The sequence below is a fragment of the Oncorhynchus masou genome, chromosome 25 (genome assembly GCF_036934945.1).
Source record: "Oncorhynchus masou masou isolate Uvic2021 chromosome 25, UVic_Omas_1.1, whole genome shotgun sequence".
Classification (NCBI taxonomy): Eukaryota; Metazoa; Chordata; class Actinopteri; order Salmoniformes; family Salmonidae; genus Oncorhynchus; species Oncorhynchus masou.
The window spans coordinates 42,094,136-42,119,882 of NC_088236.1; the positions used below are offsets into that span (position 1 = coordinate 42,094,136).

General features: G+C 41.8%; 1 protein-coding gene across 1 annotated transcript in view; it reads right to left on the reverse strand.

Annotated features, from left to right (window-relative positions):
* Positions 1-25,747, reverse strand: part of LOC135514375 (mediator of RNA polymerase II transcription subunit 27-like) — a 94,204-nt gene that overhangs the window by 55,514 nt on the left and 12,943 nt on the right. The window contains exon 3 of the mRNA XM_064937817.1: positions 2,542-2,672. Coding sequence (XP_064793889.1) covers positions 2,542-2,672 — 131 coding nt within the window. The remainder of the gene's footprint in view (positions 1-2,541; positions 2,673-25,747) is intronic.

Consider the following 25,747-nt stretch of genomic DNA (forward strand, 5'->3'; position numbering starts at 1 on the left):
AAACAGAGCAGCAGCTCAAAGAGATGGATGAATAACCTAAATGTGTTAACATTTACATCATTTACATTTAAGTCATTTAGCAGACGCTCTTATCCAGAGCGACTTACAAATTGGACCACTTAGGACAGTATTAATCCAGATATGGGGGCTAGCTGTCTAAGGGAGGTTGGTTTATGCATGACAAGAGTCAGTCAAAACGTGCCAGTTTAGCTGATTACATTCAGCATGACTCCATATAGAGCAGGGGTAGTCAACTTTTTCTTGCCCTGGGTGAAGCTGGTTGAGAGAATGCCAAGAGTGTGCGAAGCTGTCATCAAGGCAAAGGGTGACTACTTTGAAGAATCTAAAATATATTTTGATTTGTTTTAACACTTTTTTGGTCACTACATGATTCCATGTGTGTTATTTCATAGTTTTGATGTCTTCACTATTATTCGACAATGTAGAAAATAGTAAAAATAAAGAAAAACCCTTGAATGAGTAGGTGTGTCCAAACCCTTTCACTGCTTCTGCATGTCCAAGTCAAGAAAGCTTACCAGCAGCACTTGCCGCACTGGTAGTCTAGTCGCGGGTCAGATACTCCAGTGAGAGTAAGCTGCTCCAATGAGTGTAATTTGTGTGATATTAGGAGTTGAGAAATAAAATTGACATCATTAGAAAGATATTCTCTTTCCTACTGTAGGTATGCAATTCCCCCAAAACGTATTCGGTTGTTGCTAGCGATATTCCTAATTGATAGTGTTCTGACCGTTAACTGTTTCGGCAAATTCAGACTAATAGAATATTGCCACTTCACTTAAGATCCGCAGAGCTACGCATCCCATGGCTTAGGCGGTCCCCCCACAAAACACATGAACAACCAGACATTGATTGATTGGAGACAGCTTGTGTCAGTTACAGAACATTTCCTAGGATTTTCTACCAGCAGAAAACCCAAGTGGATCACGCTGGAAATAACTGAAAAAACACAGTGCCCCAAAAAGTGTCCCAAAACTCCTGACGCTTTCCATACTGTATGCATCTGTTGATGCCAAAGCCACATCACCATCAATGTCTTAGCATGATGTCTGCTAGTTAGCAGTCCGATGTCTTCTATTATCTGTTAATCTCTTCAGCGTCCAGTCTTCGATCACGACTTCTGCATAACAAACCTATTACGTGTCTAGTGTCGGACTAATAGGCTATCAGATTGTATAACCTGGTATCTCCATACCTATACCAAGATCGTTTTCAAGGCTGACAAAGCAGATTCGACTTGAACAATCAAATATGCCAATCTCTAATAGCCTGCCATTGATCTACTCTCCAACAGAAATGTGTCTACTCAGGACTTGACTACTTGGTAGCTAAAGTGTCTGCATAAACCCAATATCATATCATCTATATTCATTTACGACCACAACATTTATTTGTTTTTACCATAATTACACAGTGCACTTTCTGGGGCATTTCTGTACATATAGAAGAACGCAGGACGAAAACAGCTGGCAATGCAGGAGGGTGGATGCAAAAAAAACTTAAAAGCCACCTCGCATGAAGGTTGTGCTGCATAATTCATGCGCTGGGTGCTCCTTTTAGAAACGGCAAATTCATCAGGACAATGACGTTTGACAGAGGAGCCGCTGGTTGGCTTCACCTTGCTCCGCTCTTCACCTCGCTCTCTTCCTGTGCTGTACGGAGCCATTAGAGTTCCCCAAAGCCCAGAGTCACCCCTCCTGCACAACGCAGGAAACCGACCAGTGAGAAGCTGCTCCGGGAAGATTTACAGTGACAGCCGTGCCTTCCCTGTTCTCCACTATTGATATTTCCTTTTACATCCAGAGTGCAGACACTTTACCGAGCGACGCCGGCCCTACCTCCCATGACAAAAACTTCTAAAATGCCAGATGGGAAATATGGGGGAAAATGTCACCCAAACCCAGTGAATCTGACATTTTGTGAGGATCTTTCTTTATTGACAAGGGGTGTGAGGGTGAACAGAACAGTGCACCAGGTGCCTTTTCCACACATTCTACAAACCTCATCTACCCGAAGGACTTTAAATTATATAAAAGTCGCACAATAACTTGCACTGTAAAATAACATTATGAAAAGAGTAGCCCATGTCTTTCAAAAGGCACACTGACAAACATTTATGAAAAAAGGTGGGACATTTCTAAGACCAGGGTACAATGCCACACTATCCATAAGAGCCCAACACACAATGCATTTCAGATTGTGTTTCAGCTATGCCAGCGGTGGACCACGCTGTTCTCTTTCCTTCACCTACTGTTTCATCATCCATTGGGGATGTCATCCCTCAGTCCATCCGTCCAGACTTTCTGCATGCCCTTCCCCCACTCTCATGTCAAAGCAAGAGGTCTACAGCCCAAGAAAACAAAATAAGACAATGCACCACTTTATTACCATTATCTGATCCCTCGGGACTATGACAACAATAAACTGAAAAAAAAAATTGGAGTGAGATCATTCATCTTTTAGTCACTTCTTTCCCAACTATCAAGGAAATGTGTGAGCAGGATGAAGAGGAGCTGTACTCACTGTGGTGGCAGCACCAGGGTACTGGGCTGGACTTTGGGTCTTCTCTTGGCTGATGCCCCCATTTGGTTAGCTGAGCGCTTGAGTGACTGCTGGTTGAGAAGACTGGACGCCAAGCCAGCGTGGTATTGTAACTAAATGGGGAGAGAAAAGAACAAACAAAAAACATGCCATGTGTTAGTACGATAACTCGGTCTAAAAGGTAACATTAGGCATTAGTGAAGACAGTATCTCATTGGCTGGAATCAAGCCCACAACTCTGTGGTGTTGCAAGCCCCATGCTCTGACTCACAGATCCAATTGGAACCACGTGGTAGGCTGTGTGTCTACTGTGTGCAGCCTATTAGTGGGGAGAAGGACAGGCCATTTCAGACAACACTATCGCTATTACAGGGTGGAGATCATCCTGCGCAGCCAGGCAGCTCTAAACCACATCACATCAAGCATACATGGAGAATATCCAACAGCTGACCTAGCCTGGGTCTGTTTTTGTCACTAAACCTTGAGACACTTAAAACACAGCTCCAAGGCCAACTATGTGACAGTAATGTGACAGGCGTCAGATGAAAGTTAATGAAGGTGGAAATCTGACCTTGAGTTAACCGAAACGTGACAACTTGAAAGCTGCACTACCAGTAACACCATGTATTATAATGTGTCCTCTGTTCTAGCCTCGAGCAGCCCACACAAAATCGTAAAATTCACAAGAAAACATTATTGGCAACAGAGTAGAGAAAAATAAGAAAAAATAAAAGTCATCATCAAGTTTAATTGAGACATTGTAGCCGACTGTTTTCCCAAAGCTAAATCTCAAGCCTGACAACACTCTGCTCACTTAAAAGGAGAAATATTTGGTTTTGTAGCCCAACTATATCCTCCGCTCCTGCCCACTCTGCCTCCCCCTCTCCTCCTGTCGTTAGTTTGGGAGCGATGCATGGCAAGTAAAGCAGCTCTCACTTTGATGTGGAAGCGGCAGAAGCCTGTCGGCAGCTCTGCTCCCCTTCTGATGAAACGTCGTGAAAGAGACGGAAGCTATGCAGAAGACACAGGTGTTTCAATCAGCGTCAGTCATACAGCCCAATGACTGGTATCAAATGTGACAGAAAATCCTAAAGGGAACAGAAATCCCTCTATTTGAAATTCAAAATATAAAAACTCAAAAAGTAGATGTAACATCTGGATTTATAAAACTGCTGTTATACAAGCCTGATAAACACTACTAATTTGGTCAGAATTGAGTATAATGTATTACAATAATGTTACAAGCATCTATAATAATATTTTATTAGTCAACGTATAAAAAGTTTGAAAATAGCAGATTTGATAAAACCATACTTATGCTTATGACAAGTTTTAATACCAGTATACGGAATCATATGCAGTATACTGGTATTGCCAAAAAGTGTTACCACAAAAGGAGAGTAAGAAACCAAATCAACAACTCGAGGACTACCTAGGACCATTCCCTAGGATCTCCCCAGACTGCAGTGCAAACCGGTGGCAGGTCTCATCTGGACTGATTCCGCCAGTCATCCAGTACTTCACTTCTTTGGGGATTCTTCATAGCGCTCATGCACAGACAGAGCACTTAAATTGGGGCTCACATAATCCCGCAGCTCATTAATTGCTATTAAAATATTCCTCCTCTTGAAATAATTAGTCAAGATGTGCGGCTACAGAGCGCCGTTCACTAGGCGAGAGGCAGACTACACAGTGCTCCCCTAGCTAAATTTGGCTGACCAAAGCAGCTGTGCTAACAGGGATTTATTTTAATTGACCAAGCCTACTCTTCGTGGCTAATGAGGCTAGTTTGTAAGGCCTAGATCGTGAAGCAGCCCAGTGCTGCTGGACTGGTGCCCAGGGAAGCCCAACCTGAATGCTAAACACACTGGATAGAAATAAATAAACAAAACAACAAAGCTGCAGAGAAGATAGTGTTGCTTTAGGCCATATGTCCGATGTAGCTGAGTGCTTCCCCTACGTGCATTTAGCAGCACAAACCTACTCATTCAAGGGTTTTTCTTTATCTGTACTATTTTCTACATTATAGAATAATAGTGAAGACATCAAAACTATGAAATAACACACATGGAATCATGTAGTGACCAAAAAAGTGTTTAAACAAATCAAAATATATTTTAGATTCTTCAAAGTAGCCACTCGTTGCCTTGATGACAGTTTTGCACACTCTTGGCATTCTCTCAACCAGCTACACCTGGAATGCTTCACCATCAGTCTTGAAGGAGTTCCCACATATGCTGAGCACTTGTTGGCGGCATTTCCTTCACTCTGCGGTCCAACTCACCCCAAACCATCTCAAGTGGGTGGAGGTCGGGTGATTGTGGGGGCCAGGTCATCTGATGCAGCACTCATCACTCTCCTTCTTGGTCAAATAGCCCTTACACAGCCTGGCGGTGTGTTGCATCACTGCTCTATTGAAAAACAAATGATAGTGGGACTAAGTGCAAACCAGTTGGGATGGCATATTGCTGCAGAATGCTGTGTTAGACATGTTGGTTAAGTGTACCTTGAATTCTAAATAAATCACAGCCAGTGTCACCAGCAAAGCACCCCCACATCAACTCCTCCATGCTACATGGTGGGAACCACAAATGCGGAGATTATCCGCTCGCCTACTCTGCGTCACATAAAGGCATGGCAGATGTTCACCGGTCTTATGTCCATTGCTCATGTTTCTTGGCACAAGCAAGTCTCTTCTTCTGATTGGTGTCCTTTAGTAGTGGTGTCTTTGCAGCAATTATACCATGAATGCCTGATTCACAAAGTCTCCTCTGAACAGTTGATGTTGAGATGTATCTGTTACTTGAACCCTGTGAAGAATTTAATTTGGGCTGCAATTTCTGAGGCTGGAAACTCTAATGAACTTATCCTCTGCAGCAGAGGTAACTCTGGGTTTTCCTTTCCTGTGGCGGTTGTCACGAGTGCCAGTTTCATCATAGCGCTTGATGGTATTTGCGACTGCACTTGAAGAAATGTCAAAGTCCTTGTAATTTTCCTGGATTGACTGACCATCATGTCTTAAAGTAATGATGGACTGTCATTTCTCATTGCTTATTCATTCTATTCTGGCTTTAACCAGAATAGAAAGAGGAGTGGGAAGCCCCGGTGCACAACTGAGCAAGAGGACAAGTACATTAGAGTGTCTAGTTTGAGAAACAGATGCCTCACAAGTCCTCAACTGGCAGCTTTATTAAATAGTACCCGCAAAACACCAGTCTCAACGTCAACAGTGAAGAGGCGACTTCAGGATGCTGGCCTTCTAGGCAGAGTTCCTCTGTCCAATGTCTGTGTTTGTTTGCCCATCTTCATCTTTTATTGGCCAGTTTGAGATATGGCTTTTTCTTTGCAACTCTGCCTAGAAGGCCAGCATCCCGGAGTCGCCTCTTCACTGATGACGTTGAGACTGGTGTTATAGTTCATAAGGAATTCAGTCAATTGAAATACATTAATTAGGCCCTAATCTATTGATTTCACATCACTGGGAATACAGATATGCATTTGTTGGACACAGATAGCTCTAAAAGAAAGGTAGGGGCGTGGATCAGAAAACCAGTGGACCACCATTTGCCTCATGCAGTGCAACATTTCCTTTGTACAGAATTTATCAGGCTGTTGATTGTGGTATGTGGAACGTTGTCCCACTCCCCCTGAATGGCTGAGCAAAGTTTCTGGACATTGGCGGGAACTGGAACACGCTGTCGCACGTCGATCGAGAGCATGCTCAAACATGCTCAATGGGTGACGTATCTGGTGTGCATGCAGGCCATGGAAGAATTGGGACATTTGCAGCTTCCAGGAATTGTTTACAGATCCTTGTGACATGAGGCCGTGCATTATCATGCTGAAACATGAGGTGATGAAAGGCATGGCAATGGGCCTCGGGATCTCGTCACGGTATCTCTGTGCATTCAAATTGCAATTGTGTTTATTGTCCGTAGCTTATGCCTGCCCATACAATAACCCCATCACGGGGCAATCTGTTCACAACGTTGACATCAGCAAGCCGCTCGCCCACACAATGCCATTCACACTGTCTGCCATCTGCCCGGTACAGTTGAAACTGGGATTAATTTGTGAAGAGCACACTTGGTCATTGAAAGTGAGCATTTACCCACCGACGTCGGATTACGACACCGAACTGCAGTCAGGTCAAGACCCTGGTGAGGACAACGAGCACACAGATGGTTTCCGACAGTTTGTGAAAACACAGTTTCATCAGCTGTCTGGTTGGCGCAGGTGAAGAAGCCGGATATGGAAGTCGTGGGTTGGTGTGGTTGCATGTGGTCGTGTGCCCGGTTGGACGTACCGCCAAATTCTTGTGCACCTGCGTAATGATCATGCTGCTTAATCAGATTCTTGATATGCCACACCTGTCAAGTCGATGGATTATCTTGGCAAAGGAGAAATGCTCACTAACAGGAATGTAAACAAATTTATGCACAACATTTCAACAAAATAAGCTTTTTGTGAGTATTTATTTAACCTGATTAAAAATGGGACCAATACTTGACATGTTGCATCTATATTTTAAAACTGTAAAATGCTTTAAAACTGTAACATGTTCCATCTGCCCCATAGCTAAATGTGTAGAACTGCAAGAAATTTGTTTTAAAACAGCAAATGTTTGTCTCTGTGGCCAAGAGGGCCTCTAGAAACTACGCAAACCCCCCTCGGCAGCAACATACTGTAAGGCCTACGCAATATTCAATACTACTGGCTCTGATCCCACTTCACAATATTGTTTGGGAATTCTTTCACAGAGGCACAGAAGATAATACTGAATAAAACTGTGAGCATCTTCAAAAGGGGGCAAAAAAACATGTATTTTTCTTACTGTTTGACAGCCTCTCTTCCCTTTTTTTCAGTGAAGTTACATAACAATCCCAAAAGCCTCACATGGAAGAGAGTGGGAACAGCAGGGGGGCGTGTGAACACAACCTGGCATTATCCCCATTCAGCTCTTACACCAGCTATAGTCTCCGGCTTCCCATTCCATTCAATAAGAGCCAGCTGTTTCCGTGCCTGTCCAGGTCCCCTACCTCCATAACTCCCTCCAACTCCTCCCCACCAAGCATAATGGGACTGGACAGCCAAAGATTTTTAACTATAGAACTAATGGGAGCATCAAAGTAAGTCTGGGGAAACACTTTAAAATTTTAGATTGGAACAAATGTTGATCATGTCAGAACACAAAAAGCAGGGAATTAGAGGGGATCGGGCTGGGTGATATGGACAAAATAAAATGTATTTTGTATTTTTGGAGGTACGACGGTGTTTGATGGTATTTTATGTTTCGGAATGATATAAGTTCTTCATGTTTTATGAGTAGCACATGACCATAGGATGGCAACAAATGAATTCTAAGTGGATATAAATGGGAATTCTCTCTTCTGATTGTTTTGCACAACACAACTGACAGTGAAGTAGTCCAATTTGAAGAACTTTTATTTGATTTAGCACGGTATCAAAATACCTTTAGACGGTATCCACCATAAAATATCTCCCAGCTCTAAGAGGGTTAATTCCGAAGACGGATTATTTATGTTGATTGTAAAAACCAGATGTTACATGCAGCTAATCTGAAAATAGTTGATTTGAGTTTAACTTTGGACTGACAAAAACAGACAATGATAAATAGCTCATCCAATCTAATACATCTTCATGAGTCTCTTTGAAGTCGTAGCCTAGATGCCAGATTAAAGGCCCGATGAAAAACCTCCACGAGGTCTTCTCACTGTAGTGGTTTTTATACAACTCACTATTGCTTCTGGATTTTGCCATTCACTTCTTCATCACAGGACAGTGACGATACAGTATGAATACAGTCAGATAAATCAAGCAGGCTTTGTGTCTTTCATAAGGCTGACATTGGAAATGTCCTTGGTTGGTAGCTTCCAAGAGGCGGCGACAAGGGAGCAGTGAAGGAAGAGGAAATGCAGAAGACAACATGCACCGAGAGAGAGTTGTAGACAGGCAGTTGTACTGCTGTCATAGGTTTAATTCATCTTTAAATATCAGCCACAGAGTTTCAGGTTGAAGGCTTTTTTTCTGGGACGTATTTCTCATAAATGAGGGAAATCTGAAACTGCAAATATGATCGGTCATATTCCTCCCAGGAAACTAATTTGGGTTTAAACAAGTTTCTACTGGCTGTGATTGAACAAGGAGACGCAGCGTTGTGACAGTGCAGCCGCGTTTTAATAAGAGCCTAACTGCCAATGACCGCTGCCAGAATGGCTGTGAACACATATTCCTTTATTATTATTTTAACAAAGGTAGCACTTGGTTCTCAGAAACAACAGGGCCGTGCAAATTGGTGAGGCAACAGGCACTGGCAAATGCAACAGGCACTGGCAAATGCAATAGGTACTGGCAAATGCAATAGGTACTGGCAAATGCAATAGGTACTGGCAAATGCAATAGACAGAGTGTGCTGTGAAAGATTGAAATATTCTTTCTAAAAGAAGATCGACTGAAAATCCTCATGTCCACGAGTTCAACGCAACTTGTAGGCTAGTCGTAGGAGTAAAACACATTGAAAATAATAATAAATCCAAGGCGAAAGGGTCTTTCTGAAAACATCAGACATGAGCAGTTACAGATGAATGTGTGGTATTCAGAAAACAAAATATTAGGAATCTGTTATCAAAAGGTCCCCTGCCGTCCTGAACTTTTTAATAAGGAATTAGCAGGCGAAAGCAAACACAGGCGACTTGTTCTCTAAGCTTTATAGTCCCTTGTCTGAGAACTAATAAGGGATCCAAGCCAGCAAAGTTCGAACATCAAACATCTTTTCTCTGAGCAGCATATTTTCAAAAGGTCGCTGCTTTTTAAAAGTTGATTCTCCCTCCCCCTCGCAGTCCAGATCTTTCAGACTGACCAGCCTATTAGTTGGGCCTTTTGCAGCAATCTTGCAGATATGTGCTCCATCATTACCGGCAGGGCAGAGCCGTGGTATGTGGAGGCGAGCTTTCTGCTCTCTGGTCCTAACGTGGGTAAGGGGCTGAGCCCCGCCATTTGTCTGACTTGACAGCCTTGTTCAACAGATGATTAAGACTTACAACCTGCTCATGGAATATTGGGATTGTGCAGAGAACAAAACAATCAGACTAGTTCACAGAGAAAGATACTGCCATTAGTAATGACATTAGGAGAGAAATATGCTGCACACAAGTTATTACACAAGGTTTTTTACCATCAGCAAGTGAGGTTGTTAAAAAAGGCACACTATTACTGCATTCTAGCATTGCATTCTAATGCATAAAACGATATGCTGAATTGAATTTCAATGCAGCAGTACAAGATGTGCAAGATGCAAGATGTGAACCTTTTCACTAATTGAATTAAATGCAAGTGAATGGCGTAAAGTCTAGAGAGGGATTTTTTGAGATCGATAACATCAATGTGTAATTTGCTCTCGGACCAATTTACAGAAAGGTAGGACTAAGATGTCAGACACACCGAGAAATATGTCTGCCGGTAGGTACTTAGCACTGTAGGAGGCCATTCCTTCTCTTGCTAATACAAAAGATGTACCTGCTGCGTAACCGACCTGGTGCAGATTAACCTTTCTACTTGTAGAATCACAATGCTTGGCAATGGCCAACAACTTGACTTTAAAACAATCAGAGAGCAGGGGGACCTGAAAGGAGTGACAAGAAAATAAAAAAGGCGAAAAAGAGCACTTTTTCCCTTTTAAATCACAATTGTTCTAACTGAAACAATAAAGCTCCATAACAATATTGTCACGTCCTGACCTTAGTTCCTTTTTAATGTCTCTATTTTGGTTTGGTCAGGGCGTGAGTTGGGGTGGGCATTCTGTTTTGTTCTGTGTGTTGTATTTCTATGTGTTTGGCCTGGTATGGTTCCCAATCAGAGGCAGCTGTCAATCGTTGTCTCTGATTGAGAACCATACTTAGGTAGCCTGTTCCCACCTGTGTTTGTGGGTAGTTGCATTCTATTTTTCACCTTACAGGACAGTTTCGTGTCGTTCACTCTCGTTGTTTTGTTATTCAGTGTTTAGTTTAATTAAATTTACTAGGAACACTTACCACGCTGTGTGTTGGTCCGATGATTCCTAATCATCAGATGAAGAGGAGAGCCGTTACAAATATTACATCTAGCTAAGGAGTTTAAATTAACAAGGCAGTCACACACACACACACACACACACACTTCATATGAAACGAATGGACTGGTAAGTGCAGCACAATGCACACAACACTAAATGCATTTACAAGCTATTTATCTAGCAAGATGAAGAAATAATATAAATCACTCTCAATTATCCCATCCTGCCAAAGCCAGCTCTCTTGCTAGCTAAAGTTTGGATCACCATTTGCCAGTAGCACAACATAGCTAGCTAGCTCCTCCATTGACTAATCGGCAGCTAGCAGGCAGCTGCTACATAAAAAAATATATCCATTGTGATTTAATTATAATGTTGCTAGCTACGCTAGTTATCACATAAGCTGTATCACATCCGGCCATGATTGGGAGTCCCATAGGGAGGCGCACAATTGGCCCAGCATCGTCCGGGTTTGGCAGGGGTAGGCCATCATTATAAATAAGAATTTGTTCTTAATTAACTTTGTTCTTAACTGACTTGCCTTGTTAAATAAAGGTTTTTAAAAAATGTTTATCTAGTTGTGGCCATCTGGCTAGTATTAACAAGGGCTTACCACATTCTAGCTAGCTAGCTAGCAGCAACATTAGCACAGCATACTAGGTCGTTAGCTAACATTAGCCATCTACATCAGGCACAAGCTAAACAAGCTACTGCCACCTTGTGGTCTGAAGTATTGCGATTGTTGGATCAGTGGTGGATATGTGCTATGTGAACTGCCGACACTCTGGGCAGAGGTGCTAAGTACCTCTCAGCAGTCAGTATCCTTGGTGCGTCTGAGCCCTAATTGTGGCTCCTTAATCTCTGAACTCATTAGCTGTATGGGTTTTTGCTTTTTAAGTGGGTAACGTAGGACTGCCGCTGGCAATGTGACCTTGTGGAGGCAAACAGGGCTGGGAGGGTTGAGGGGAAATGTATCACTGCAGTCTGCAGGATACAGCTTAGCACTCACTATACATCAGTAGCCTAGCCACATTATGGATTTCAGCTATTTCAAACTCAGGATGAACAATAATAGTCATTTTACTCCTTCAACGGCAACCGGTTGAGGTTGTCCTGGGTAACAGTTTTTCTTGGGCACAAATGAACACGTACGAAGAGCGCAACAGATATTAAAAATGTTAAGAAATGTGATTGGGGTATTTAGACTTAAATAAGTTTGGGCAATATTACGACAGCATTGTCAACCGACGATGATTGACAGCCATCGTCAATGGCGATGACATCGTTGATGGTGACGGCATCGTAATGTGACAGACGATTGTAACGACTTTCCTCTTCTGAGGAGGAGTAGCAAGGATCGGACCAATACGCAGCGTGGTAAGTGTACATCTTAGTTTTTTTAGAAGAATAATGAACACTGAACAAAACAATAAACAACCACGTGAAAAAACTAAACCGAAACAGTTCCGTGTGGAACAAAACACTGACACGGAAAATAATCCCCCACAACTCAAAAGTGAAACCAGGCTACTTAAGTATGGTTCTCAAACAGGGACAACAATATACAGCTGCCTCTGATTGAGAACCATACCAGGCCAAACACAGAAATCCCAAATCATAGAAAAAGGAACATAGACAACCCACCCAACTCACGTCCTGACCATACTAAACAAAGACATAACCAAAGAACTAAGGTCAGAACACGACAACGATGGTTTAGCACAGTGGGCTTCATCTTTTTCTAGCATGAGAGCTATTTTTTTTTTTAAACATATGGCGAGATACACGTTTTTTTCTAGCTTTCAAATAGGAACATCTTTCACTCTTCCGCTGCAAAGCTTCCCTATGTCCTCAGTGTACAAGAGAAAGTAGTGCAATATGTCAATGTTTCGACTCTGTCAATCACCACATTCTTATCGGCACACTCAACAGCCTTGGTTTCTCAAATGACTGCCTCGTCTGGTTCAACAACTACATCCCATCCCAGAGAGAGTTCAGTGTGTCAAATCGGAGGGCCTGTTGTCTCGACCTCTGGCAGTATGTCTCTATGGGGGTGCCACAGGGTTCAATTCTCGGGCCGACTCTTCTCTGTATACATTAATGATGTCACTCTTGCTGCTGGTGATTCTCTGATCCACCTCTACGCAGATGACACCATTCTGTATACTTCTGGCCCTTCTTTGGACACTGTGCTAACTAACCTCCAGACGAGCTTCAATGCCACACAACACTCCTTCCGTGGCCTCCAACTGCTCTTAAATGCAAGTAAAACGAAATGCTTCAACCGATCGCTGCCCGCACCTGCCCGCCCATCCAGCATCACTACTCTGAATGGTTCTGACTTAGAATATGTGGACAATTACAAATACCTAGGTGTCTGGTTAGACTGTAAACTCTCCTTCCAGACTCACATTAAGCATCTCCAATCCAAAATTAAATCTAGAATCGTCTTCTTATCTCGCAACAAAACATCCTTCACTCATGCTGCCAAACATACCCCCGTAAAACTGACTATCCTACCGACTTCGGCGATATCATTTACAAAATAGCCTGCAACACTACTCAACAAATTGGATGCAGTCTATCATAATGCCATCCGTTTTGTCACCAAAGCCCCATATACTACCCACCACTGCGACCTGTATGCTCTCGTTGGCTGGCCCTCGCTTCATATTCGTCGCCAAACCCACTGGCTCCAGGTCATCTACAAGTCGTTGCTAGGTAAAGCCCCGCCTTATCTCAGCTCACTAGTCACCATAGCAGCACCCACCCGTAGCACGTGCTCCAGCAGGTATATTTGACTGGTCACCCCCAAAGCCTATTCCTCCTTTGGCTGCCTTTCCTTCCAGGTCTCTGCTGCCAATGACTGGAACAAATTGCAAAAATCACTGAAGCTGGATACTCATATTTCCCTCACTAACTTCAAGCACCATCTGTCAGAGCAGCTCACAAATCACTGCACATAACCTATCTGTAAAAAGCCCATCCATCTACCTCATCCCGATATTGTTTTTCTTTTTTTTGCTCCTTTGCACACCAGTATATTTACTTATATATATATATATATATTTGTAATAATGACAATACTGAATTAACACTTTTTTTTAACCTTTATATAATTCATGAATAACATCTATTTAGTCTCAAATAAATAATTAAACATGTTCAATTTTGTTCAAATAATGCAAAAACAGTGTTGGAGAATAAAGTAAAAGTGCAATATGTGCCATGTAAAAAAGCTAACTTTTAACATTCCCACTTTTTGAATATTCCAAGTTAAGAAGCCTACCACCGCTTAGTCAGACTGCTCTATCAAATCATAGACTTAATTATATTATAATAAACACAGAAATACGAGCCTTAGATCATTAATATGATCAAATCCGGAAACTATCATTTCGAAAACAAAACGTTTATTCTTTCAGTGAAATATGGAATTATTCCGTATTTTATCTAACGGGTGGCATCCCTAAGTCTAAATATTGCTGTTACATTGCACAACCTTCAATGTCATGTCATAATTATGCACAATTCTGTCAAATTAATTACGGTCCTTGTTAGGAAGAACAAGCCAGGCGGCCCAAACTGTTGCATATAACCTGACTCTGCTTTCACTGTAAGCAAGTTCCCTAGTTAAAATAAATTAATGTAATCAGGCAATGTTAACTAAATATGCAGGTTTTAAAAAAATATACTTCTGTGTACTGATTTTAAGAAAGGCACTGGTGTTTATGGTTAGGTACATTCATGCAACGATTGTGATTTTTTCGTGAATGAGCTTTTGTTAAATAGTCACCCGTTTGGCAAAGTTGAAGTAGGCTGTGATTCGATGATAAATTAACAGGCACCGCATTGATTATATGCAATGCAGCTAATGCAAGCTAGTTAGCCTAGTAAGCCTAGTAATATCATCAATCATGTGTAGTTAACTAGTGATCATGTGAAGATCGGTTTTTATAAGATAAGTTTAATGCTAGCTAGCAACTTACCTTGGCTCCTTGCAAGCCACAAGGTCCTTTTGACGCTGCACTCGTGCAACAGGTGGTCAGCCTGCCACGCAGTTTCCTCGTGGATTGCAATGTAATCGGCCATAATCCGCGTCCAAAAAGGATGATTACGGATTGTTATGAAAACTTGAAAAATCGGCCCTGCCAATTAATCGGTCCACCTCTAATTTACTACCCAGTTCTGAAGATGTTAGACTGTTTATGTCCAGCCCATGATATAGACCTAGAACCTAGCTCACTATGGTAAGACAGCCAGTTCTTCATCAGACAGTCATTGCTCCATCATGTGCAGACACAGACACACCACATAAACCTGTTCAGCCCTTCCACCAGAAAGGAAAATTAGAAAAGATTTTGCCTGCACAGGCTTTCAACCATGTCTTTCATCAGTTGCATTTGATTTTGCGCTATAGCCAAACTGTTGTTTAAGCCGAGTTTTTCATTTATTGTAATATTTTTTATATATATATATAAAATCATTTTTGGGGGTGGCTTATAGGGGCAATAGCATTGTATATCAAAATGTTATGTGTACATAATCACGATAGGAAAAAGATTGACATCGCTCCAACCCTAGTCTTAAGTTTGTTTTCTATAAATTTGGTTTGTAAGTTGGGCTAAGCAATTGGCTCATTAAAATATGAAAATGACACAATCCTTTCAAGATAAAGAAGTATATAAAAACGTTGCAAACCGTCTGAGCTCTACTTAATCAGTCTTCCTAAAGCTGTTGTACATAATCACCGGGCATTTCATTGTTGGCACTGATGACACAGTTGGTTAACAAAACCAAAAAAACAAGCATCTATTGAGGAAATTCTGAAAGGGACAACAGATAGCTGGAGACCAAATGTTTTGCCCATCTGTCTTTGTCTGATTAATACTGTATGCATAACCATGGGGTTGGACAGATGTTATCAGTGAGATTTTTATCCCATTGGATTCTGATGAAGTGAATTAAGAGTTATCCATTTAAGAAATTCCCCCTCTACCCGAAAGTTACATTTTCCTCAATATTCTCTAGCTACAGTATGTATTCCCCTGGCATGTAACCTATGGTCCTGGACACTAAAAAGTCTAAGTCACAAGCATTTTGGATTTTTGTATATATTTTTTATGATGCATCAGCGTAGGAGTGAGCATTTTCACACAGAGACACACTGAGGTCAGAGAAGTTAGCTAATATACAATTCACCTTGCTTAAGCCAAAAAATTACTTGACAAGGCAAAAAGGCTACCAAGTGAGTTACATGGTCACCTTTCATTAGAGCAATTTCTAAATATATATATATATATATATATATATATATATATATTTACTTCTGCTAAACTAAACATAGGCCTCAGGACGAAGTGGACCTTGAGCTTTCTCAAACAGAACACATCTGAGGTTGGGCTATGGTGGTGAGTGACAAGTAGGAGCCGTGGGCTGAACATGTTTCCCTTAAATGAAATGTTTTACTCATTCTTGCATATATCCTGTCTCGAAATATGGTTGTATTTCAAAACCAACCTGTATCATTTAATGAGACTTATTTTTGAATATCCAGGAAAGCAATTCATGTACAAAGTAAAAAGAACCTGAGAAGAATTTCAGAAGCATCATGTACCCTTGTTTAAGACTTTGGTTTACCATTAGCTTGGGTATAGCCTACCATTGGTGCACAAATCGCAACTGGGCAAACTTTTGTACTGTGTAGGGTGCAAACTGAGAATAAAGTGGCTCGAATATCTGTATTTGTCTCATGGACATGGTCTGTGCTTCCAGAACCTCTATTTGCGGAACTGGTAATACTTTCATCGATTGTGTTTACATTAACATAGAGACTGCAGGAAAGGGTCAGCGCTGCAGTCTTGGGCCAAGTGCACAGAGAGCGTCGATACTCCTGCACCAGAGCCCCGGCCCTTCTCTCTGGGCACCCTCTGTAGGCGTGGGGGAGACAGAGCTAATCCCCCTCTAACTCTGCTTCACCCCAGGGCTGTGGCCTGGGAGTGTGGGAAAACACAACAAGACTGGAGAGAGGGGGAGGTGGGGAAAGAGAGAGAGAAAAAGACACCTCCCCCCCTTCATCAACCACTGTCTGTGCATCTCTCGCTCTTTTACACACAACATCTTACTTTATAGACCAAAAGAAACATACAGTCCTGAATTAAAATGCAACATGAGCACTCACTCGTGGCTTTAAAGTGGCAATCCACAGATGAAACAATAACAAAGCGTTCTCCCTGCCATTGTTTCTTTGAAAAGCCGAAGGATGGGGCTGGGGAAATGTAACCACTCAAATTCATAGACAGAACGGTGGATGCAAGGATTGACCATTAGGGATGTAATAATTCACAGATAAACATTTTAAATCGGTGAACGATGCCTAAGATAGAAGTGCATCGGTACACAGACACCAAACCGATCCAAATGTAGCGGGCATTGGTCTGAAAATCAATTCAAGTGTTATGAATCGACAGTTCACAAACATGTTTTGCTCATATTACATTGTTTCTAGCTTCCGAAAATACCTAATCTTTTGTGACAATCGATGCATCCTCTCCTTCAGCGTCGATCTGCATGCAACGGTGTCGACAGTCATTGATCTTCAAGTCATTTTGCGTGCTGAAAAACCCCCAGGCAATCTTAGTAGCCTAGTCAAACCGCGCGCTGTGCCCAGCTTTGCGTGCTGACTAACACAATGTAGGTGGCCCTGTTCTTGATCTTGCACATCTGCATGGAACCTTCAGCATTCAAATACTAAAATGGCTTGCGTGATATTAGGCTTCATTAGTTGAGTGACAACCTATGTCATTTGCTGTCTATGCACTGTTGAGAGAAACAACTCACCGGCTGAATGGGGTTTACAATAGATTTGATTTGGATTGTTCAGGTTCCCCATCAGCAATAGTTTTGGTAGTTTTGCTTTTAAGAATCCGTGTATATGGTCATTTGTAGATATGGGTATTTCTATAAACTAGGGTACCAGTGAGAATTTCCTACACTGGACAACTTGATTTCCTCCTGACGTGACACTTGGCATTCAGGCCAAAGAGTTCAATCTTGGTTTCATCAGACCAGAGAATCTTGTTTCTCATGGTCAGAGTCCTGTGGGTGCCTTTTGGTCAACTCCAAGTGGCCTGTCATGCGCCTTTTACTGAGTGGCTTCCGACTGACCAATCTACCCATAAAGGCCTGATTGGTGGAGTGCTGCAGAGATGGTTGTCCTTCTGGAAGGTTCTCCCATCTTCACAGAGGAACACTGAAGCGCCGTCAGAGTGACCATCGGGTTCTTGGTCACCTCCCTGAACAAGGCCCTTCTCTATCAACTGTGTCAGCGCGAAGCACACGCTAGCAAACTTGCAACATTGTAAAAAATATTCTGGGCCCTCAGTTTCCTGCTCCAGTGAGTTTGTGCAAGGGATAAGACGTAATCAGGTATTTTATGACATTTCCACTGGAAAGGGAGAGGGCTGGAAATATTTTTCAAATACAACTATTGCCAATCTCAATGGATTCTAAAAACAGACTTTGTTTACTTGTTGTTTGAGATGAAGAAAACATTGCTTTGAGAAGCTCCACAGCTCATTAGTGGTGGTGAGTTAAGGCAATCAGAAATACTAAAATCGGACATCCCCAAAAGGGCACATTTATAGGCCAACAATCGCACGCAGTCCAGGTAGCCTAGCAGGCAAGGTAGCCTAGCGGTAGCCTAGCAGGCCAGGTAGCCTAGGCCAACTTCTATATATGTAAGCAGGTGCGCATCCTTAACATTGACAGGAGCACTCCAAACAAAATACAATTAATAAATTGACAAAACTCGTTAATGGAATGGAATACACCAAAACTTGTTTTTCTCACAAGTGTAGCATAGGTTGTGAGCTCTGTAAACAACGTGCCCAATCCGAAAATGAGATTGGTAAACGACTCTAATACTAATATATTGAATGCATTAACAGAAATTACCATAACCAAACAAACATTGTAGATTAGAAATTATGGGAATTAATGGTAAATGTACTACTGGTGATACTTGTATTGGGGAATTGATAGACACCAACAGTCAAAGGGAAAACAATTCACACAAGTTATGAAACAAGAAATGTGCAAGAAATGGTGGGAGACAGCGCATTCTGGAAAGTATTTGGCTAAGGTGTATGTAAACTTCAGACTTCAACAGTACATACATACATACATACATACAGTTGATGTCGGAAGTTTATATACTCCTTAGCCAAATACATTTAAAACACAGTTTTTCACAATTTCTGACATTTAATCCTAGTAAAAATTCCCTGTCTTAGGTCAGTTAGAATCACCGCTTTATTTTAAATATGTGAAATGTCAGAATAATAGTAGAGAGAATTATTTATTCCAGCTTTTATTTCTTTCATCACATTCCCAGTGGGTCAGAAGTTTACATACACTCAATTAGTATTTGGTAGCATTGCCTTGAAATTGTTTAACTTGAGTCAAACGTTTCAGATAGCCTTCCATCAGCTTCCCACAATTAATTGGGTGAATTTTGGCCCATTACTCCTGACAGAGCTGGTGTAACTGAGTCTGGTATGTCGGCCTCCTTGCTCGCACACGCTTCTTCAGTTCTGCCTACACATTATCTATAGGATTGAGGTCAGGGCTTTGAGATTTCCATTCCAATACCTTCACTTTGTTGTCCTTAAGCCACTTTGCCACAACTTTTGAAGTATGCTTGGGGTCATTGTCCATTTGGAAGACCCATTTGCAACTGATGTCTTGATGTTGCTTCAATATATCCACATAATTTTCCATTCTCATTAAGCCATCTATTTTGTGAAGTGCACCATTCCCTCCTGCAGCAAAGCACACCCACAACATGATGCTGCCACCCCCCGTGCTTCACAGTTGGGATGGTGTTCTTTGGCTTGCAAGCATCCCCCTTTCTCCTCCAAACATAACGATGGTCATTACGGCCAAACAGTTCTATTTTTGTTTCATCAAACCAGAGTACATTTCTCCAAAAAGTACAATCTTTGTCCCCATGTGCAGTTGCAAACCGTAGTCTGGCTTTTTTACAGCAGTTTTGGAGCAGTGGCTTCTTCCTTGCTGAGCAGCCTTTCAGGTTATGTCGATATAGGACTCGTTTTACTGTGGATATAGATACTTTTGTACCTGTTTCCTCCAGCATCTTCACAAGGTCATTTGCTGTTGTTCTGGGATTTATTTTCAATTTTCGCAACAAAGTAAGTTCATCTCTAGGAGACAGAATGCGTCTCCTTCCTTAGCGGTATGACGGCAGTGTGGTCCCATGGTGTTTATACTTACGTACTATTATTTGTACAGATGAATGTGGTACCTTCAGGCGTTCGGAAATTGCTCCCAAGGATGAACCAGACTTGTGGTTTCTTTTGATTTTTCCATGCAAAGAGGCACTGAGTTTGAAGGTAAGCCTTGAAATACATCCACAGGTACACCTCCAATTGACTCAAATTATGTCAATTAGCCTATCAGAAGCTTCTAAAGCCATCACATCATTTTCTGGAATTTTCCAAGATGTTTAAAGGCACAGTCAACTTAGTGTATGTATGTAAACTTTTGACCCACTGGAATTGTGATACAGTTCATTATAAGTGAAATAATCGGTCTGTAAACAATTGTTGGAACAATTGTGTCATGCACAAAGTAGATGTCCTAACCGACATGCCAAAACAATAGTTTGTTAACAAAAAATCGGTGGTGTTTGAAAAATGAATTTTAATGATTCCAACTGTATATATATTTATTAATTGGCTATGTCATAGCTAATTTGTAAACAATAAATATTAAATAGATTACTAGCTCAAACACAATCTGCAAAAATAACAAAGTTAATATGTGGGTGATGCTGATTTCAGAACCAAAGTGGGGGGGACAAAAAAAAAAAAAAAAAAAACACAGGCTACATTGCTGCTCACCCCCAATAGTCTGATAGTAGAGGTGGGGTGGTGGATGCCTAGTATCCTTTATGGCTCAGTCTAGCTGCCTACATAGTACATACACCATAGTGCACGTACGTACACACACACATACACACGCACACAGTTCAGAGGTCCAGCTCATGAGCTCAATCAGCAGTGGATTTCAATTTTGAAAATAAAATTAACCTATTTATGCAGCATATGTTAGTGTATTGAATATAACCGAATCGATTTGTTCTCTAATCAAACCGAAAAACACAGAATCGTTCCTGTATCATATCGGAGCCCATGTATCTAGAAATCGTATCGAATCGTGCTGAAAGGGTAGGTGCACATTCCTACTGACCATCCATGCTATCAAAAAAAGAAACGTCCTTTCACTGTCAACTGCATTTATTTTCAGCAAGCTTAACATATATTCATACAAATATTTACACAGTCCCGGAACAAGGGGGGGGGGGGGGGGGGGTTCAAAATAGAAAGCAACAGTCAGTATCTGGTGTGGCCACTAGTTGCATTAAGTACTGCAGTGCATCTCCTCCTCATGGACTGCACCAGATTTGACAGTTCTTGCTGTGAGATGTTACCCCACTCTTCAACCAAGGCACCTGCAAGTTCCCAGACATTTCTGGGGGGAATGGCCCAAGCCCTCACCCTCCGATCCAACAGGTCCCAGATGTGCTCAATGGGATTGAGATCCGGGCTCTTCGCTGGTCATGGCAGAACACTGACATTCCTGTCTTGCAGGAAATCTCGCACAGAACGAGCAGTATGGCTGGTGGCATTGTCATGCTGGAGGGTCATGTCAGGATGAGCCTGTAGGAAGGGTACCACATGAGGGAGGAGGATATCTTCCCTGTAACGCACAGCCTTGAGATTGCCTGCAATGACAACAAGCTCAGTCCGATGATGCTGTGACATACCGCCCCAGACCATGATGGACAATCCACCTACAAATCAACCCCGCTCCAGAGTACAGGCCTCGGTGTAATGCTCATTCCTTCGACGATAAATGCAAATCCGACCATAGACCCTGGTGAGACAAAACCACGACTCGTCAGTGAAGAGCACTTTTTGCCAGTCCTGTCTGGTCCAGCGACAGTGGGTTTGTGCCCATAGGCGACGTTGCTGCTGGTGATGTCTGGCGAAGACCTGCCTTACAACAGGCCTACAAGCCCTCAGTCCAGCCTCTCTCAGCCTATTGCGGACAGTCTGAACACTGATGGATGGATTGTGTGTTCCTGATGTAACTCGGGCAGTTGTTGTTGCCAACCTGTACCTGTTCCACAGGTGTGATGTTCGGAAGTACCGATCTTGTGCAGGTGTTGTTACACGTGGTCTGCCACTGTGAGGACGATCAGCTGTCCGTCCTGTCTCCCTGTAGCGTTGTCTTAGGCGTCTCACAGTACGGACATTGCAATGTATTGTCCTTGCCACATCTGCAGTCCTTATGCCTCCTTCCAGCATGCCTAAGGCACGTTCACGCAGATGAGCAGGGACCCTGGGCATCTTTCTTTTGGTATTTTTAAGAGTCAGTAGAAAGGCCTCTTTAGTGTCCAAAGTTTTCAGAACTGTGAACACAATTGCCTACCGTCTGTAAGCTGTTAGTGTCTTAATGAACATGCACCTGTGGAACGGTCGTTAATTAAACAAGCAAGGGAAACAGTGTTTAAACCCTTTACAATGAAGATCTGTGAAGTTATTTGGATTTTTACAAAATATCTTTGAAAGACAGGGTCGTTTCTTTTTTTGCTGAGTTTATAAGTGAAAAATTTACACAGCAAATACTGATTGCCCCTTTAAAGCTGCAATATGTAACATTTTGGGCAATCCGACCAAATTCATATAGAATGAAAGTCTAAGAAGCGGTAGATCTGTTCTATGTGCGCCATTTTTATGCTTCCTGTTCTTAAGTTTAGTTTTTGCTGTTTTGTACACCAGCTTCAGAGAGCTGAAAATACAATATTTTGGGTTATTGAAAATATATTTCACAGCGGTTTAGATGGTACAATGATTATTTTCTTTTGTTTGTTTGTTTTGTCACATAAACTGAAATTAGGCCTACTATTAGAATTTTACCACACAGGAAATGGCAGAGCTATTTCTGCATATTGCACCTTTAACAAAGCAAAAAAACAAACAACATTTCAGTAGCCTAAAAGCAGATCCAGTAGCATGGCACAATCTAGAAGTCGTATTCAGAAAGCACTGAAGTGCTACACAGAAAGTCAAATCCAAAGGAAAACACTAATAACTGACTGCATCTACATCCAAAAAGAAGTTCAACAACATTCGGAGGTCCACATGCACTGGTAACGAAGGGAAAGTACTGGTGAAATGAGACAAACTGCCCTCTTCCCATGGCTGACAGGGGAAAAGACAGCAGAGGTATACAGCCTTAGCCGACTGATCAATAGCCGGAAAACTGCTATTGATCCACTGCTTTTAACCTCCCTTTGGCAAAGAGAGCAACACACTGTAAGGGAGACAGTATTGTGCCTTTTTAAATCATGTAGCAGACATTAACTGTTGATCAAGATCGGGTTGTCACAGAACTAAAGAGGCAACAGTTCATTGAATGTGAGTTCAAAGGCTGTTTAACAACCAATAGGACTAGCTAACTACAATTCTTCAGTATTTTCACAGATGACAACAACGGTTCTTTGTAATATTAACAATGAGACTTTCTGGAATGGCATAGGTTATATTAAGCAAGCCTTCATATTAGTGATCATTCACTGCTGCACTATAATTGCACTCATAGTCATATGCACTAAAATGTCTCAAATGTAAAAATTCTTCATTGACACTGCGCATTCGGAAAGTATTCAGAACGTTTTCCACATTTTGTTACGTTACAAAATTCTAAAATGGATTTAAAAAATCTAATAAAAAAATCCCCTCAATCTACACACACAATACCCCATAATGACAAAGCAAATTTGTTGACCCCTACCCCGGTCAACAGTTGACCCCTACACCAGTCAACTGCCCTGCACCCCCCACAGCAACTAGCCAAAGCCTCCCCATTTCAATCCAGATAGCTGATGTTCTGAAAGAGCTGCAAAACCTGGACCCCTACAAATCAGCAGGACTAGACAATCTGGACCCTCTCTTTCTAAAATGATCTGCCGACATTGTTGCAACCCCTATTACTAGCATGTTCAACCTCTCTTCCGTATCGTCTGAGATCCCCAAAGATTGGAAAGCTGCTGCGGTCATCCCCATCTTCAAAAAGGGGAGACACTCTAGACCCAAACTGCTACAGACCTATATCGATCCTACCCTGCCTTTCTAAGGTCTTCGAAAGCCAAGTTAACAAACAAATCAGACGATTTCGAATCCCACCGTACCTGCTCCGCTATGCAATCTGGTTTCCGAAATGGTCATGGGTGCACCTCAGCCACGCTCAAGGTCCTAAACGATATCATAACTGCCATCGATAAGAGACAAAAATGTGCAGCCGAATTCATCCAACTGGCCAAGACTTTCGACTCTGTCAATCACTACATTCTTATCGGCAGACTCAACAGCCTTGGTTGCTCAAATGACTGCCTTCCCTGGTTCAGCAACTACTTCACTGATAGAGTTCAGTGTGTCAAATTGGAGGGCCTGTTGGCCGGACCTCGGGTAGTCTCGATGGGGGTGCCACAGGGTTCAATTCTCGGGCCGACTCTCTTCTCTGTATACATCAATGATGTCCCTCGTGCCGACTCTCTTCTCTGTATACATCAATCATGTCCCACTGGTGTTGTTAGGCCTGAGACAAAGTCGAGTGCCGGCAAACCGTGCCAATATATCCTCCAGCTTCGAGGACATTATCACTTTTATACGATGGGTTACCAACATATTCAAATAATGAATGACATATTTTCATTAAACACGTTATTTTGATTAATTTATTCATCCCATTTCATCCTGGTCATTCATTTTATTGGTTCGGGTTGCTAGAGCCACGACCCAGTCATTCAGTCTTTTTGTTCTGTATCTATGGACGCGACCCAGTTGTTCGTTCTAAATGTTCCATTGCCATACTGGCTAGCAACTTTCTTATCCCTTGTTTGCGAGCTAGCCAACTACGGCTAACTTATAGTCACGTCAAAAAGTGCAGCCAGAATAACAGCAAAGTAGCCGCATTTGCATTTGTTTAAGCTGTTTTCTAGTAACATTTATTTGGATACATCCATAACAAATGAGCTAATGAAAAACAATTTCGCCTGGCATAGAACATGTGCTCACTCGTCAGGACACTGTTATTCAGAGGAGCTAGCCAACAACACAGCTAACACAATCATTTCAAACTGAAGCTGGAAAGAGTGCAAACTAGCGACACTTTGTTTCGTTTTACCTTTTTACAATTGACATTTCTTTATATAAATCCATTAAAATGGCAACTAATTCAAGATTTCGACTGGCTGTGAAACCCTGCCTGCATGCCTGTCTCGTCATGACACATTCATTAGTATGAGACAGCTGGAGATTGAATATTGAAACAATGTTGCAAATGTCTGAGAGACAGACAGCAATGTTTATACAAATCTCAGTTGTTGAAAACTAAACGTTTTAGTTTAGTTTAGAACTCTGAGATAATGTCTAGTTACTTTTTATAGTGGAGATCAAGTTTATAAATTGCTTGGCTGGGCTGATGAGACAGTGGATTGCTCAGTCAGATGGAACAGAGTAAATAGGCATTTTAGCCGGTGGTAACTTATGGAATATACACAGTCTGGATTGGTTTTAATCAAATCAACATTCAGGATTAGACCCACTCATTGTATAATGTGATATAATAGGGAGGTTGGCCCACAACTAACTTCACTCTTTTGTCGTTGAGAATTTTGCTGCTACATCACGAAATTCAAATCAGCCTCCATGTGGGGGCAGTCGAGTCATTGGGACAAGGGGTTCCTGTCAAAATCCTTTTTGCTCTCGTTCGCTCAAACGCTAGGTCCTATTACTGCAATTTTAAACTGTACAAAAATGTACAATGCCTTCATGAAGTATTCACACCCCTTTAATTTTTCCACATTTTGTTGTGTTGCAGCTTGAATTTAAAATGGATAAAATGTAGATTTTATTTGTCACTGGCCTACACACAATACTCCATAATGTCAAAGTGTAAATATGTTTAGGCATTTTTACAAATTAATTTAAAAAAGAAAAGCTGAAATGTCTCCGCCCTTTCAGCTCCTTT